The sequence below is a fragment of the Poecilia latipinna genome, unplaced genomic scaffold (genome assembly GCF_001443285.1).
Source record: "Poecilia latipinna isolate Pla-1442-1.1 unplaced genomic scaffold, P_latipinna-1.0 Scaffold976, whole genome shotgun sequence".
NCBI classification, from domain to species: Eukaryota; Metazoa; Chordata; class Actinopteri; order Cyprinodontiformes; family Poeciliidae; genus Poecilia; species Poecilia latipinna.
In genome coordinates, this window is record NW_015113592.1 from 161,285 (window position 1) to 176,047 (window position 14,763).

General features: G+C 41.2%; 1 protein-coding gene across 5 annotated transcripts in view; it reads right to left on the bottom strand.

Annotated features, from left to right (window-relative positions):
* Positions 1-14,763, bottom strand: part of dock4b (dedicator of cytokinesis 4b) — a 203,359-nt gene that overhangs the window by 62,086 nt on the left and 126,510 nt on the right. For all 5 annotated transcript variants that reach the window (XM_015050131.1, XM_015050132.1, XM_015050133.1 and 2 more), the window contains 7 exons: positions 14,225-14,357; positions 12,908-12,996; positions 7,107-7,232; positions 4,172-4,296; positions 3,637-3,799; positions 1,428-1,534; positions 114-267 (listed from right to left, as the gene is read on the bottom strand). In XM_015050131.1, the coding sequence (XP_014905617.1) occupies positions 114-267; positions 1,428-1,534; positions 3,637-3,799; positions 4,172-4,296; positions 7,107-7,232; positions 12,908-12,996; positions 14,225-14,357 (897 nt within the window). The remainder of the gene's footprint in view (positions 1-113; positions 268-1,427; positions 1,535-3,636; positions 3,800-4,171; positions 4,297-7,106; positions 7,233-12,907; positions 12,997-14,224; positions 14,358-14,763) is intronic.

Here is a 14,763-nt window from a genome sequence, read left to right on the forward strand (position 1 = left end):
CGCCCCCCCCCCCCCCGGCAAACCACACAGGGCTTTTCACTGGCAAAACGGGGCCAAAAAACAAAAAAAAAAAAAAAAAAGAAAAACTACGTCAACAACCGAGACCTCTTTACCATTTTGCGTGAGCTTGGTGGAACAGAGGAAGCTGGTGATCCAGAACGACTCCTTGTTTCCTTTCAGCGTCAGACTGTTGGTGGGAAGGTTGGCCTTGGAGTACGGCAGCTTCAGGTAGCGCGAACAGTCCGCCAAGCTGGCGTTCTCCTCACACTGCAGACACAGAATGGTAAAACCGATGTAGTTAAATGCAGCCGTGTGGCTAAAACGTAAGCATGTTTCTGGACTTTATTTTCACTTCATGTTCAGTTTCCTGCAGGAGAACTTGAGATGAGTTGAAAATCGTATCTGATAATCTAGGGGTGAATACTCCACTTTGTTCAGCCTTGATGATCTGTACAGCTGAGGCTGTTTGAGATCCAAAGCTTCCACTCAGTGCTGGACTGATTCTTCAGAGTCTATTTCAGGTCTAAGGAGAAACTAGGCCATGCCAGTTTTATTGGGCTTCTCTGCCACCGTCCATCTGGCATTACAATGGGCCTTCACCGCCTTAACGGTGTGAACACGCAGAGTTAAGGAAGTTGGCCTCGGAAATCGGCAGGGCACCGGGGGTCCTGGGTGTATAACACTGAATCTTAACACCACAGATCACGACAGTGCGACAAAATCCGACTTTGCTTCTCGTGAGTCTACTGACATTCCATCCTGGCAGAAACACAGAGACACAGTTTCTCTGTCTTCCTCAGGACTGGAGGTTGCCGCACACACCCTCTGCCTGCGGCTGAGGAAACCCAAGAAGCCTGCAATTATTTGCAGTTGCAACTCGACGCAGCAGCGCGGCGGTGGCTTTTTAAGAGAAGATACTTATTTAATTTGCATTTACCCCTTCGACACGTCAACCCTGAAATGATGCACGAAATGGTGAGTTGATGTGCAAAATAAACGGGCAGAAGGATCTTCTCCACATGCGCAAGCAAGCGGATGAGCGCTGGCTCTGACTGGAGGTTAAATTTGACCTTAAAGGGGGCATTACTCATCGGCCTGTCGGAGGCAACGTGAGCCGCGTCTCCACCGGTGGCACAAACAGAATGACAAAATGGAGAAGTACGCCGTGCCATTCAGAGGCGATGATTCATATAATGTTAAACGGGGCGAGTAAACCCCCTTTGAAGTACTCTTAGCAACACCGATGCCAACCAGCGAGAGATTTTACTGAGGAGACCTCAAGCTGCATTTTACTAATCAACAAAATACAACTAGAGGATAAAAAAAAAAAAAACCACTGCTAAATAAAACACCTAGCCAAGAACACAGATTGTTTGATTCTACGCTGCTCAGGCAACGCTTTGGTACGGAGGGGAAGCGGTTCTTACCTTATGGATAATGAGCTCATGGGTGCCATCTGGCAGAGTCCTGCCATCTTCCTGCATCAGAGGAACAAAGGAGTAGCCAAACAGTTTCTTCTCTCCTTTGTCTTTAGCTGTCAAACGACAACAACACAGAGGCATGATTACGAGCCCAAAAATAGACAACAGAGGCCTGCAAAGTGAAGAAACAAGAGGGGGTAGGGGAAAAAAAAAAATCACAGAAAAAGAAAGAATCAGCACAACCTTCCCTCTGTTTCTGAAACAATCTGACAGAGCAGCTTTGTGAAAACGTGGTGAGGTCAGGTAAGTTAGTGATGCGTCACAAACGACAATCGCTTCAGTACGTGGGTACGGCAGCTTCACGGTGAAATGGCTGCATGAGGAAGTACGGTATTTTTGTGCCACGCGGCTCAATAAGAGCAGCTGGAACCTTTTAAAAATGCTAATGTTCCAACTCCCTGTGTCACCCAGCTGTGCTGCAGTCCTTGTATACAAACAGGGAGTAGTGTAGACTAGCATTGTTGCAATGTTTGGAGTTGCTCATTTGGTTTCAGCTGATCTGTCCTCACTCACAACGTGTGACCCCCTTAAAGAGCACCGCTTTGTTTTATTCACCACAAACTGAACGTTTATTCAGTGGAAAGAAAATCCTACACTTAAAATTATTTTAACTAAATACCCAGTGACACAATTATTACCACCCTCATGAACACGGCACGTCATTCTCCTCATGTTACTCTTCAAAATGGCAAAGACAAGGTAGCATGTCATTTATTTAATACAAGCGTGTGGCTTTAAAACGAGCAGTTTCATGCTAACGCCTGTTCATATCTGAAAAGGCTGAAAAGTTTCCCAATTTGCTCCGACAGGATGAGGGTCCCTCGCCAGTTTTAGGAAGGATGATAAAGAAACCCACCTGAAACAATAATAATAAAACAACAATTAAGAACAATCTAAATAGAAACTTGGTGTTTTGGACGTGAACCAAACATGAGCATGACTCGGAATGACCTTTACAAACGTAAACACCAGAAATTTGCCAAAGGCCACTTGAATGTTGATCGCGTGCTTTGGTCGGATAAGCGTTACATTTCAGAAACAGAGGATGAAGATGTAGAATAGTACCTCGTTGCTTCTTAAATGCAGTGGGCTTGTTTTGTTTGTTAGAATGGATAAAGATAGAATGATGCTGCATGCGTCACCATTAAGCAGCTGTAGATACTTTGAGCCAGTCTCGTTTATTACAAAACGCTTTTAGGGTAACAAATCATTTTTAGTCGTACACACGGCCCTGGAATTTTATAATGCTTTGCAGACTTCCTCCCTGATCCATAAAGGAAGTTAGAACTGTTTGAGCTGGTTATAATTTTACTCCGCAGGCTCGCGGGGTTTTACGGTGAATTCTGAAAAAAACAGAACAAAGTTTTTCACAGATTCTTTCAGAAAGTGAAACTCGTATTACTACAGAAAGATTGAAACTGGTCGACAGCTATTGATTCAGCACTCTTCCTCAAAAATTGACATTTTTTTAATTGACTTAGTAAATAAAATGTTGCAGTTTACTTAGATGTACCCGTAGAGGTCAGACATCAGAAGAAGATGTCTGCTAATCACAGTCATTTGTCCAGTTTCGCCCCAACGTGTTTACTATTATTTGGCCCTCAAACTTTGGTGTCACCGCAGGTTTAAATTAGGATCCTTACAGGCAGCCTTTAGGAGGTAATAACAGCCCTGCCAGAACTAATAAGGCTGTTATAGATGCTGCACACAGCCACATGGCTGGCTGGCTTCAAAACAATAATATAGGCTTGTTATGAGAAAAAGAGATGGTAACATTTCTATGTTATCCATAGTGAGACGGAATAAATAGACTGTACATTTTTATCTCATTTGAAAGCCAGAAGTACGTAGACATGACAGTAAATGAAGGAAACATTTCCAGACAATGAGCTAATGAGAGAAATCTGGAAGTACAAATACTGGAATCCTAGGGGGGGGAAAAAAAAGCTGAAATCAAATTCCAGACTTCTCCAAACTGTAGGAGAACAGTATGAAGACATTTGTGTGGTCTTTGCAATGGTGCATGCAAGAAGAAAACCGTCTCCCCTGCAATCCCTCCAGACAGGAAAGGAGCAAAGGAGGCGACATTTGTTGCAACCGAAAGCTCGGCGAGACGTGCTCGCTTGTGCCGTCGACGGCGTCGCAGCTCGCTTACTGGAGCAATGGCGAAACTCGAAGCGGACGTGAGACCCTCGAAACATGTCGACGGGGATGGGCAGCTTGATCTGCTCCGCCCAGCGGGGGCTGTTGTTGTGGTACAGCACCAGAGAGTGGTACTCGTCCGTGCCCGGCTCACCGGAGCCAGCAGCCACATAACCCTGAAAGACAAACGACAAAGAGAGTTTACGGGGCTGGGAGGAGGGGGCGAACGGGGCAGCGTAGTAAAGAAACAGAGTTATGTGGACAAGCTTTATGTGCACGTTTATGTGCTTTCGAGGGTTGAGCGTAATGTGGCTGCAGTGGCAGGGTTTATATTTGACTCCGTTTTCTCTCCAAGGCTGCGGCGGCGGAGGAAACCGCAGGTGCAGAATGTCACATTGCAGAATGAGAAACGGGACAGCACATCTGACACACACACGCACGCACACACACTCGGCTCCCATCTGGATTAATCCGACGGCTAAGAAACCTTGTGATGAAAACAAGACGAATCGAAAGTAAAGGTGTTTTTTTTTTTTGTTTTGTTCCACCTTTAGGATTTGTCCATCGGCGTCCAGCACGTAAACCGTGATCTCTACGTTCCTGGCGACGCTCTTGCCGCCCTTCTCGAACTCCCCCTTCTCCAGTGTCATGTAAAGGTCGTTCCTCATCTCGCCTGCAGGAACGGGAAACGTTAAACAGGCACAGAGTCTATAACAGCGTTATCAGCAAGCGCTCGGATCTTTGTGCGATATCTCCCTGCAGACTCTCACGAGCGGCAGGAGCAGAGAGCATTTATGCTAGCTGTGTTTAATGATGTACTGCATGCTGCCCGTGGTGATGACATTTAGGTCTATTAAATATCAGCTTCAGGTGGATTTAAAGAAAAAGAAGATGTGTTTGCTTTGGAAAATGTTATACAAAATCACTTCCAGCAGAGAGACTTTTTGTTTTCTGGGGATTCCAATTTACAAATATTTATTTTTAATGTTTTGGTTATTTTTGCCTTACTGAAAATGTTGCTGTTTATTTCACCTTGCAATGATTTATTATCATTTCAATCTATTTAGAAGGGCTTGTAACTACAGCTTCTAACCACCACATGTTTTATAGAAACACACAAGCACAAAAAGTGCACACACTCCACACCGAGGCAATGCAAAAAAAATTTGGGCGATGACTCGTAAGCTGGATTTGCTTTGTTGATTATTTAAGAAGTTATTCAAAAACTAGCAAAAAGAAAGAAAAAAAATTGGAAAAGGCACATCATGCCGATAAAGTACGGTGGAGAATCTGTGTTACTGTGGGCTTGTTTTGCCTCAAAAGGGCGAGAAAATGTCAAAATACTGAGTAATTACAAATTAAAATCTTGCGTCATCTGACAAAAAACTAAAAATGTGGTTCTTTCAAGAGAATAATGATTTAACTCAACACAGAAAAGGTTTGCCAGACACAAAATTAGGCTTCTTCTCTGAACCATTGCTACTCATGCATCCTCAAATCTGCAAAGCGTGCCGACAAACGCTTCCTGCCTCTTCTTGCAAAGTTTAGAGTCCGTCTGTGAAACTTCTGACACATAAAACCTTATGAATAGTGCGAGTGCAATCACAAGATCTCTACCACAGGGGTCAACATTGATTTCCTGTCCTTAACAACAGAAACCATAGCAACATGAGGTAGTCTATATAAACCCGTACTGTATCCTTACACACAGAGAGAAACGCACTTGGAGCAGGAAGGCTTTGAGACACGGTGAGATGTGTTTTTATGTTCGCAACAATAGGGGAACTGGAAGCAGGAAGGGAAATGGTGGAGGAGGCTGCCAAAGCAAAAAGGCACCGTGGCTTGTGCAAAAGATAACAAGGAGGAATATGCAGTCGGTCAGATGCAAATCTAGACTAGCAGCACTAGAAAAAAGGAGGAGAGACCGTTTCCTTTGCCCAAGGGCTGACTTAAACATATGAAACAAGTGAGAGCACTCAGCGTTAAGGGTCTGCAGCCAGACAAAGACAATGAAGGAGATGGTGAGGATAAATCTGTGTTAGTGAGGCCCTGGGGTAACACAGTCTGTGGTTTGTCTGACCAAACAAGGATACTCCCTCTTATTGAAGAAAATCTTCATAAATGAAACTTCCCCTCTTGTTCTTTTAAAGCTCAAACCGCAACCTTCCGTAGATTGCTTCGCGTCCTGCGTGCGTAAAATTAACAGGCGTGTGCCCGTTTGGCTCCCTGTTACAAAGTCAAGCGGATCGTCATTTGTTACCAAGGCGACAAGTGACAACAAATTGGCGAGGGGCTTGTTAATTTAAAAGACGACAATCGTCGAGAAACAATGTTTTCTCTTTTGTGGAGTCAATAGTAGAGATAAGAGATTTCAACATAAAGCCTTTAGATGTTAACAGTCGCCATATTCCCAAACCAACTAACAGCTACAATTGCGCAGGAAGATGATCTTCTGGAGTCCAGGTATGAGACATAGTTCTGTCTGTCTCTTTATGCCAACAGGTTCGATGTTACAAATGATGCATTTGAGAAACTGGCTCTGAGATCCACTGAACTCACCAAAGCACCAGATTTCCTGTTAAGCTAACAGCACAACAACGTTGCTAGCCCTCCATTACAAGTTTTTTGGCGTCTCCTGGTAGCTGTACAGGAGGTTGTAGTGTAGCGTTTCTAATAACTGTATACACGACTGACAGTATATAGTTTTTGTGCTTTTTATTGTCGTATTTTGTGCCTTTTAATGTCATATTTCTCCATCATGCTAGCAGCCCTACAATCATCCATTTATTTCTCCCATCCCCTTTTAAGGCTTCACCGTACGCCCAGTACAGACTGGTCCTACTTCTTCTAATTAAGTCGTGTTTCTGACAATGATTTGCATTACGTGTTTCCTCTATGAATATCTCTTGACCTGGAATAGGCAGCTCACAACTTCAATGTCAATATGTCCAAGGTTAAGGGTTCTGAAACCCGACGTGATCAGTGGTTTGGTGAATGAACTGACTGCAACTGGTTTGAATTAGAAACTATACCATCAGTGCTAGTTACAAAACAGAAAAATGCAAGCATAGAGATCTGTAGATGTAAACCAGCAAATGTATATCTCTGTGATAAGTAAAAGACCATCTCGTGATAATGGTGAAATGGTTAGCGGATTAATTGGCTGTTAAATTAGCTGTGTCACCACATGAGCATTGTGTTAAATGTGCTATGAAATTATGTCTTCCTTTATGCACGACTTTCTGTTGAACCAGGATCTTGAGGTATTATATGAAATGGGACGAGAGCCATCTTAAGTTGAGAGAAAAAGGGGGCATTTGAAAAGAAGGAAAATTTCATTTTCAAAACATTATATTTAATTTAAAAAAAAAGATAAAAATGTATATTGCTTCCATCCATCATCCATCAACCTGTTGTGCAAAGCAAACAATAGCGTCCTTGAAAAGAAGGCTAAAGAGGCTAGGAGGTTCTGGAAAGTCCTACCTGGCATAATGATGTCAGAGAAGCCCAGCTTCTTGGTGATGCACACCCCCCGGGTGAAGAGGCCCATGTACTCCCGCCTTAGTTGGTCTATGTCTCCATGGAGAAGCTGCAGAGCCACCGCCAAACCTTAAAATATGAGATAATGACAACATTCTTACAAAGCCACAGCACTGCCTTGGCTAGTTCCTTTCTATCGCTTTAGCAAAGGCACTCGAAGAGCTCAAAATAAAACGCAGCCCTGGGGTCAAGATAATAAACGATCGCATATTGGCAGTTTAGTGAAATGCAAAAAGGACACAGAAGTTTTATTAGATGCATGACTATGAATATATATGTGGCAGCTGCTGCGTTAACTGTATAGAGGGCAAGCAGACACCCACATGTGGACATAAACAGAAAAACACAAGCAGCCAGTGAGTCATCTGCACCCTTTCATTAGCAGGAAATCTTGCATGAAGGTAGCAGCCTCAAATCAATATCCCTTAGAACAACTCCAACGATCGGCAAAGGTATAATAAAACCCTAGCTCGCATTCATAAAGGTTAAAACTTCATCTTTCTGATGTCCCTGTGAGTGAGCTTTTCTGTGATCCTGGTGAAGAGCAGGGGAGTCGTCTTGGAGAGAAGGCGAGATAATGAAGGTGGTAATCTCTGTTGTGGATGCAATTTGGAGGAAGTTGTGAGGCAGTCTAGAAATTATTAAGTAGGAGTCAAAGAGAGACGACGTGCCGGATAAGATCTCCAAGTTTTCCAACTGGTCGGTCAAGACTTTCAGTGTCTGTACTGTGCCTGTGAACTATGCCGCAGCACTGCATCTCTAATGAATTTTAGCTCGACTTCTTGTCACTTTATTTACGCCATTATAAACCGAAGGACAAACCTACAAAAAGGAACATGAAATTGTCAAACACTGCAGCTTTAAGAGGCCACTTGAGGCTTTCTCAATTCTACAATCCTCCCAGTTTACCGCATAAAAATATTTAAGAGGCCAGTGAGTACAAACGATTACAGAACATAATCAAACATTTACATTTGTTATTTTCAAAAGCCTAAAAAGAAGATTTAGGCTCAAACTGCTTAAATAAATACAAATAATTAAATTTTTTGCATATTTACTAAAGTAATTAAATTGGGGGATGAAAATGAAATGTAAATGAGATGTATATTAAAAATAATCAATTATTTTTACACATTTTTAAAAATTTATACATCATTAACTAATTTGAAGCGCTACTGTGTCTCAGTTAATAAAGCCCAGCATCTGATTGGCTAACCTGCAAAACAACTCAAATGCAGACCAAACACCTTTTCTTGGGCCCGATGAATGATTTTGCTTTGCCATAACAAAAATATGTAATTCACATAAATTAATAATTTAATTATTTAAGATAAGAAACGATGCATTTATTTGACACACACTGCTCCAGCTATATAATAATTTTCACATTTAAAAATAGCAATTTGGGGCCTTTCTAAAGTATTGAATTGTGGCACTTCTGGATTTCCATACTTAATTATTTAAAGTCTATGCTACTGGTTGTGTTTAGATTTGAGCTCCAATGTCATGGTTAAAGGAAAGATTAACTTTTCTTTAAGTGAGATTATTCTTTATAAAAAATTATTCTTGATTTAACATTGTTCCTATGTCTTGGGCCGCTAATTCAAACTTAAATCTTATCTTAGCAGACGAGGCTCTACAGCCGCTAGCAGCTGCTCACCTCCAGTCACAAATCCTCTGTGCACGGTGACGTTTGACAGCCTCCGAATGTTTTCTATTGGAGCTGTCCTAGTCAGAACTTCCACTAGCAAAGACACACAACGTCTCTGTGACAGAAATGGCCGAGTCCATTAGTGGCGTTGGAGCACAGGTCACGGAGTATGAGTGATGCCCAGCTGGAGAGCAAACCACGGCAGGTTCCGCAGTCACCATGATGGAGCGACTGCCTGACCCCAGAGCAGAGAGGAACAGATTGAGGCCAAGTATTTTCCTCTCTCCCCTGTAGCAGACCGAGTATTTCATACTTTACTGGAGCACACTCATTAGAAATTGTGTAGGGGTGGTGGATGGGGAGTGTTCTTGACTAGTACAACAAGAGCAAGTAGGAAAAAAAGGACACAAGTTTTTTTTTTTTTTTTTTTTATTTTACTTAAAAAGTTTTGGGCTTCTCCTACACACTGAACCCAGGCCAAATCTTCTGTTTACATGTTTGCTGGATGTTCCCAAAAAATTGTTGAGCATAAAACACATTTATCTGAAAGTTGTCACCGTTAATTTAAATTTGAATTGTTATTATTTTTTTAACCAAAAGCCTTTATTTACCTCATTGGTGACACAAAGAACGCTTTTAAATTTCTGGGTAAGGTGCCAGTCTGCCAGGTCTCCAACCTACTGTACTAGATAACTAGAAAAAAAAATCTAATTTGTATATTAGAGCCTCAGGAGTGGCTGAGAACATCATCTAAGGAACTGCAGGAATCACTTGTCTCAGTTGAGGTCAGTGTTTGTTACACAACAATAACAAAGGGAATAAAAATGGCCTCCATGGGAGAGTTCAAAGGTGAAAACCACTGACCATGAAGAAAGTAAACCCACAAAACAGAGCCTTTTGAAAGGTGTGCACCCACTGCATTTGGTGCAAAACTATAAGAGCAAACTATGATGGACAGTTCTGACATAGTGCAACGATCTGAGCCCGCTGTGCTGTTTCAGAACCTGGACAAACCCCTGTAATTAATTGAGCCATGAATTCTCCTGTCCACCACAACAAAAACTGAAGGAGGAATCTCTGGTCATCAGGTTGTGACCTTAAGCTCAAGAGCTCTTGCATTATGCACAAAAATAAAGACCCAGACTTGTACCCATTCAGAGCACAAGTTCTGCTCTGAATGGGTAGAATAAATATAAAATAGAGTTGCAGTGACATGACCTTAAACAGGTCACCCATGCAAGAAATGAATTTAAAAACCTTGCTTGGCATTTACTCTGGTTTGATTTCATATTGTAACGATTAAAAAAAGCAGAAAAAAAAACTTTAAAAGGTGCAAATAAGGGAAAATTATATGTGAATATTACTTCCAGTCTTTTTTTTTCTATTCACAAAGTCTTAAAGCGATTGCAGGGAACTAGGATTGCTATTGAGCTTGGTAGCTGTAGCCGAGGCTGATAAAAAACACCTTCAACCTTCGCTGTTCTCAGCCCACCCAAACTGCCTCTTCTCAGCTTTGAAAGAGAGAGAGAGAGAGAGAGAGGGAAAAAAAAAAACCCAACACAAAACAAAACAAAAACAGAGTGAGTTGTCGCAGCCTCTTCTGTCGCTGCCTACACGCACGCATGCGGACGTGGGAGCCGAATTATCAGCCTGACTCACACGGAGCCAAATTCTTATGAAATCCCATTTATGGACCACAGAGTCCAAGTAAACAAAACCATCATCTCTATAGTCCGTTGGATTCAGTTATCTGAAAAGGGGAACACGCGGCTGAGATAAGGAAACAGAGATCATCATCAGGGCTCATCGTCGTGAGGAGAAAAGGAGCTTTTCTTCATATAAACTCCTCGAGTATTTTGTGTTTTAGAGTAAAACTGATGTAAACCGCCAGTCCAGGTCAAAAAGGGGAGAAACGCAAACAAATATGTGCAAACCTGCACAAATGTGAGCGTGGGATTATCTCACTCTGCTGCAGACTTATTTCCCTCCTGGCCGACATGAAGAGTGATGAACGGTGCTCCCTACAGCACGCACAGTGCCCTCTAACCCCAGCATCTGCATCCTGGCAGGAACAAACTGCAAATGAGACGTTCCTAAATAATGAAGATAAACGGCCATGTTTTTGCTTCTATATGTTCACACTGATATGTTACGCTCTCTTCAGTTTTCGAGCGCCGCCCCGTCAGGTCAAATCTGTTATTGTTGTGTAACTGTAACTCAGCTGCAATTACGTAATGCCCTCTAGAATTAGCATGCCTCAAAAAGACACATACAATGCTTTAAAGCTAATCTGTTACTCCAGTTGTACAATCTCACACTTAAATTTTTAGAAATGAGGAAAACTCATATGTTAGATTGTTATCCTGCTGAAAGTCTGTATAGATCATGGACTATAATCTGACATCAATTAAGGCTGAGGCAGCTGCTTAGTACAAGTAAGAGAGTCTTAAATTTTTGAGAAAAATCTACAGCAAACTCCCAACTCTTAGTGCCATTTGTTGATTTTGAATTTCCACAATAATGCTCAAGAAACCAGAGGGTCTGACTGATGTAATTTGGCAGTAAGCAGACAAAAACTGCATTGATTTGATTGATAACATAATATTTAAGAACACTTAATGTTTAGTCTAGAGTCTAGAGGGCCATATAAAAAGCTATGGCGGGCCAGATTTGGCCCACGGGCCTCAAGTTTGACACATGCGGGTTAAACAATTCAACATTCTGGTGATGATGATGATTTTACATATAGTATGACGATTTCCCAGTCTTATCTGCATCCAGCAGAGTAAAGTAGAGAAGCGCAAACACACAATGGTGGATTCAACGGTACGGACACCGAACTGCGCGCCTTTTCTCCTGATCGTTTGATCCCATGGGAGAGGCTCTGCGACGATAACAGGGCCAAGTCAGCGTAAGTTATAGTGATGAGCAAATAAAGCCGAATTCTCAGAAGAAACCTGATTAAGATTTCGCTGGAAGTCGAGTGCGAGATAAGAAACCAGCAGGAGGAGGAAAGCTGTGACGAATCAAGTAAACGGGTGCTTAGCTTTCCAATTATCAGATAGGGCTTCGGTTTTTGTTTTGCCTATAACTAAGGACTACAATAGGCTTTGTAATCCCCCCCCCCCACAACATGAACACATTTTAATTCTTTTATGCTATTTAAGTGTTACTTTGAAAGCACTGCTCAGACTCTGCACAACGTGCTTAATGGCTCTTACTCATGAACACGCACGCGCTTGAAGTGATAACAATAAGTTCCCTCAAGAAGTTATTGGTCTTCTGGGGGATTCTTGACATTCTGCTAACCACTCTTCTACAATTCCCCTGCTTACTGCCAACACTCCTTAATTACCACGCTGTTTTATTAGGTGAACAATGGTGTCACCCGGTCTCCATGCCAGCCGTTAGATGCAGCATGCACACCAACCGGCTGTTTGGGAAACATGCAAAAACCTAGAAATCAGACATTTAATTTCTCAGGTCAGGGTCATTGTTTGGAAATTTATTAGTAAGTGTATGTTTGCGTACTTTCGTTGCCCTTTCTATTCTCATTTCTGTATTTTCAGTGCATTCTTCCTCTAGTTTTCAAGTCATTCTTCATCATTTGCAAGTAAAAACTGAATGAAAATCGATATACAAAGAGGATCTCCTCGCTTCTTTTATGTCACTTTTATGACACCTTTTCACACTGACTAACAGTTTTTCTTTGACATCCCGAGGCACTGAATGTTCTCACTCCCCGCCAACCTGTTGCCACGGGAAACTGCTGATGCTGGTGTTCGGCGCGATGCAGACGCGCCTATCTATTTATAAAAACCATCAGAATGCATGTGAAATTGCAGGTTTTCTGCACACACAAGCCATCCAAGTGCTCCTCCAAAACAGCGACTTTTAACATCACAGAAAAGCTGAATCTGACATCAGGGATACAGCTAATGCAGCGTTAGCTGGATCTGGCAATACTTTGATCATTTTTTACCAAAAAATGATCAAAATGATCAAATTTGATCATTTTTTGGCATTTTAAGACTGATAAAACTTCCCCCCACGCCCCCTAGATGAAACGATAAAGGACATAAAAGATTCTTACCAGTGTTGGATCCAGACAAGTTGTACCTGGAATTGGCCTTTCTTATGATGTTCTCGTGGATTTGGTACCACTCAATCTCTGTGTTGCATCTTAATTGGAAACAAAAAATAAAAAATATGTAAGTATAGTTTTACATAAGTGAATGCTACATGTGGCTGGGATTTTTACTGACTTGTACAAATCATTCCATCTCGAATGCATACGTACGCCCCCACTAATGTTAGTAAAATACTCCTTAGCAAGTCACGGCTCAAACACGACGTCAAGTAACTATCTGCATAATTTTAAGTGGATTTTTTAACAGCTCTTCTTTGCTGCATCTCATGCAAACTGGCTGTTCGCGACTTTTTATCAAACCTAACAAATCTTTAATGAGGTTGAGATCAGGACACTTTTCAGTTTTATGCTCCGTGACCTTATAGGTATCAGGCTTTTATTCATTTCCTTTATGTGTTAACCATCTTTGTTTTCAATGGCTGTTTGCATTGTAAAACACTTTTCTGACCTGCGACGTAAATAAAACTTAATTGCTTACTTTCTAGAGCACTTTCATAGTTCTTTGGACTCTCTGATTGTTTTATTTGTCAGTATAATGATTTGTCAAACAAGCTGTATGCTGGTAAAAAAAAAAAATGTGTCTACTAACAATGATTAAACCTAATTGCTAACAAGAAGTCAACATAAGTTTTTAAGTCCATTATAAGTGCATGTATGCGTAATTTTGACCATGACTGAATTGGAGAAGATACGCAAAGCATTCAAACTTCTAAGTTGTATTGTTGTATGAAGATATCGTGAAGATGATTGTAATTAAAACAGGGGTTTTTTTCCCCCAAATGGAAAATTTAATCACCTAACGTACGACAGAAACAAAATATTCTGCAGATCCAAAGTCCCAAAAACATTCAGCTAAAACTCTATAAAGACACAACTACCAAACCCTGCTTACTATTGTCACACATTTAAAACAGGAGGCAGCATTTTGGAGCTAAATTTACATGTTCCATTTATAATTTAGGTCAAATTTCTGTGTCACCCATAACTTATAACCTCGAGGGCGTCACGGGAACAAACAATATTGGACAGGCGAATGCTTCCTCTGACACTTCTGCAAACAAAGCCCATCAGAAAAGCAGTTTTTATTTTATTTTCTTTTTCTTTTGCTAAAAAGTTATATTCTAATGCACCAAAAAAAAAAAAAATATATATATATATATATATATATATATATATATAAATTATTGTTGGCTCCGAAGCGTTCCACTGATTTAAAAAAAAAAAATAAAATAACAGGAAGATTTTTCTCCTCTGACTTACGCATAAACCTTCAGTAAGTGGTCATCCTTGGAGTCAGCAGTGAGGAGGTCCGCAATGCTGACAACAGCACAGCCGAACGGCCGCCTGTACTGCACACTGCACGTGTTCTTCTTCTCTCCTGCTCCCATCCTCCCTACACACACACACACACACACACACACACACACAATGCAGAACCAAAGAGAATTATTAAAATGCACCATATTCTATTGAACACAAATAAACCAAAGTAACCCTGGAAAAGCTCGTCAACTTCAGCAACTCGAATGTAAACGTGAAACCCAAATGCAGCAGCATCGTACATAGACCATAAATTCCACTCATCAAAATATTAAAATTGAAATATTATACAGGACCAAATAATTTTTTAAATATCAGAATTTCATTGATCTGAATAAGAAATGCACACTTCAATAAACAATGTTATAAAATTTTCACTTTTGCCTGGTCAATGGTCAATTCTCCCCAATGGAAAGTTTTCCTTCCACTCAACTTTCCATTGATATACTTAACCAAGTAATGAGATTCACCCATTAGAT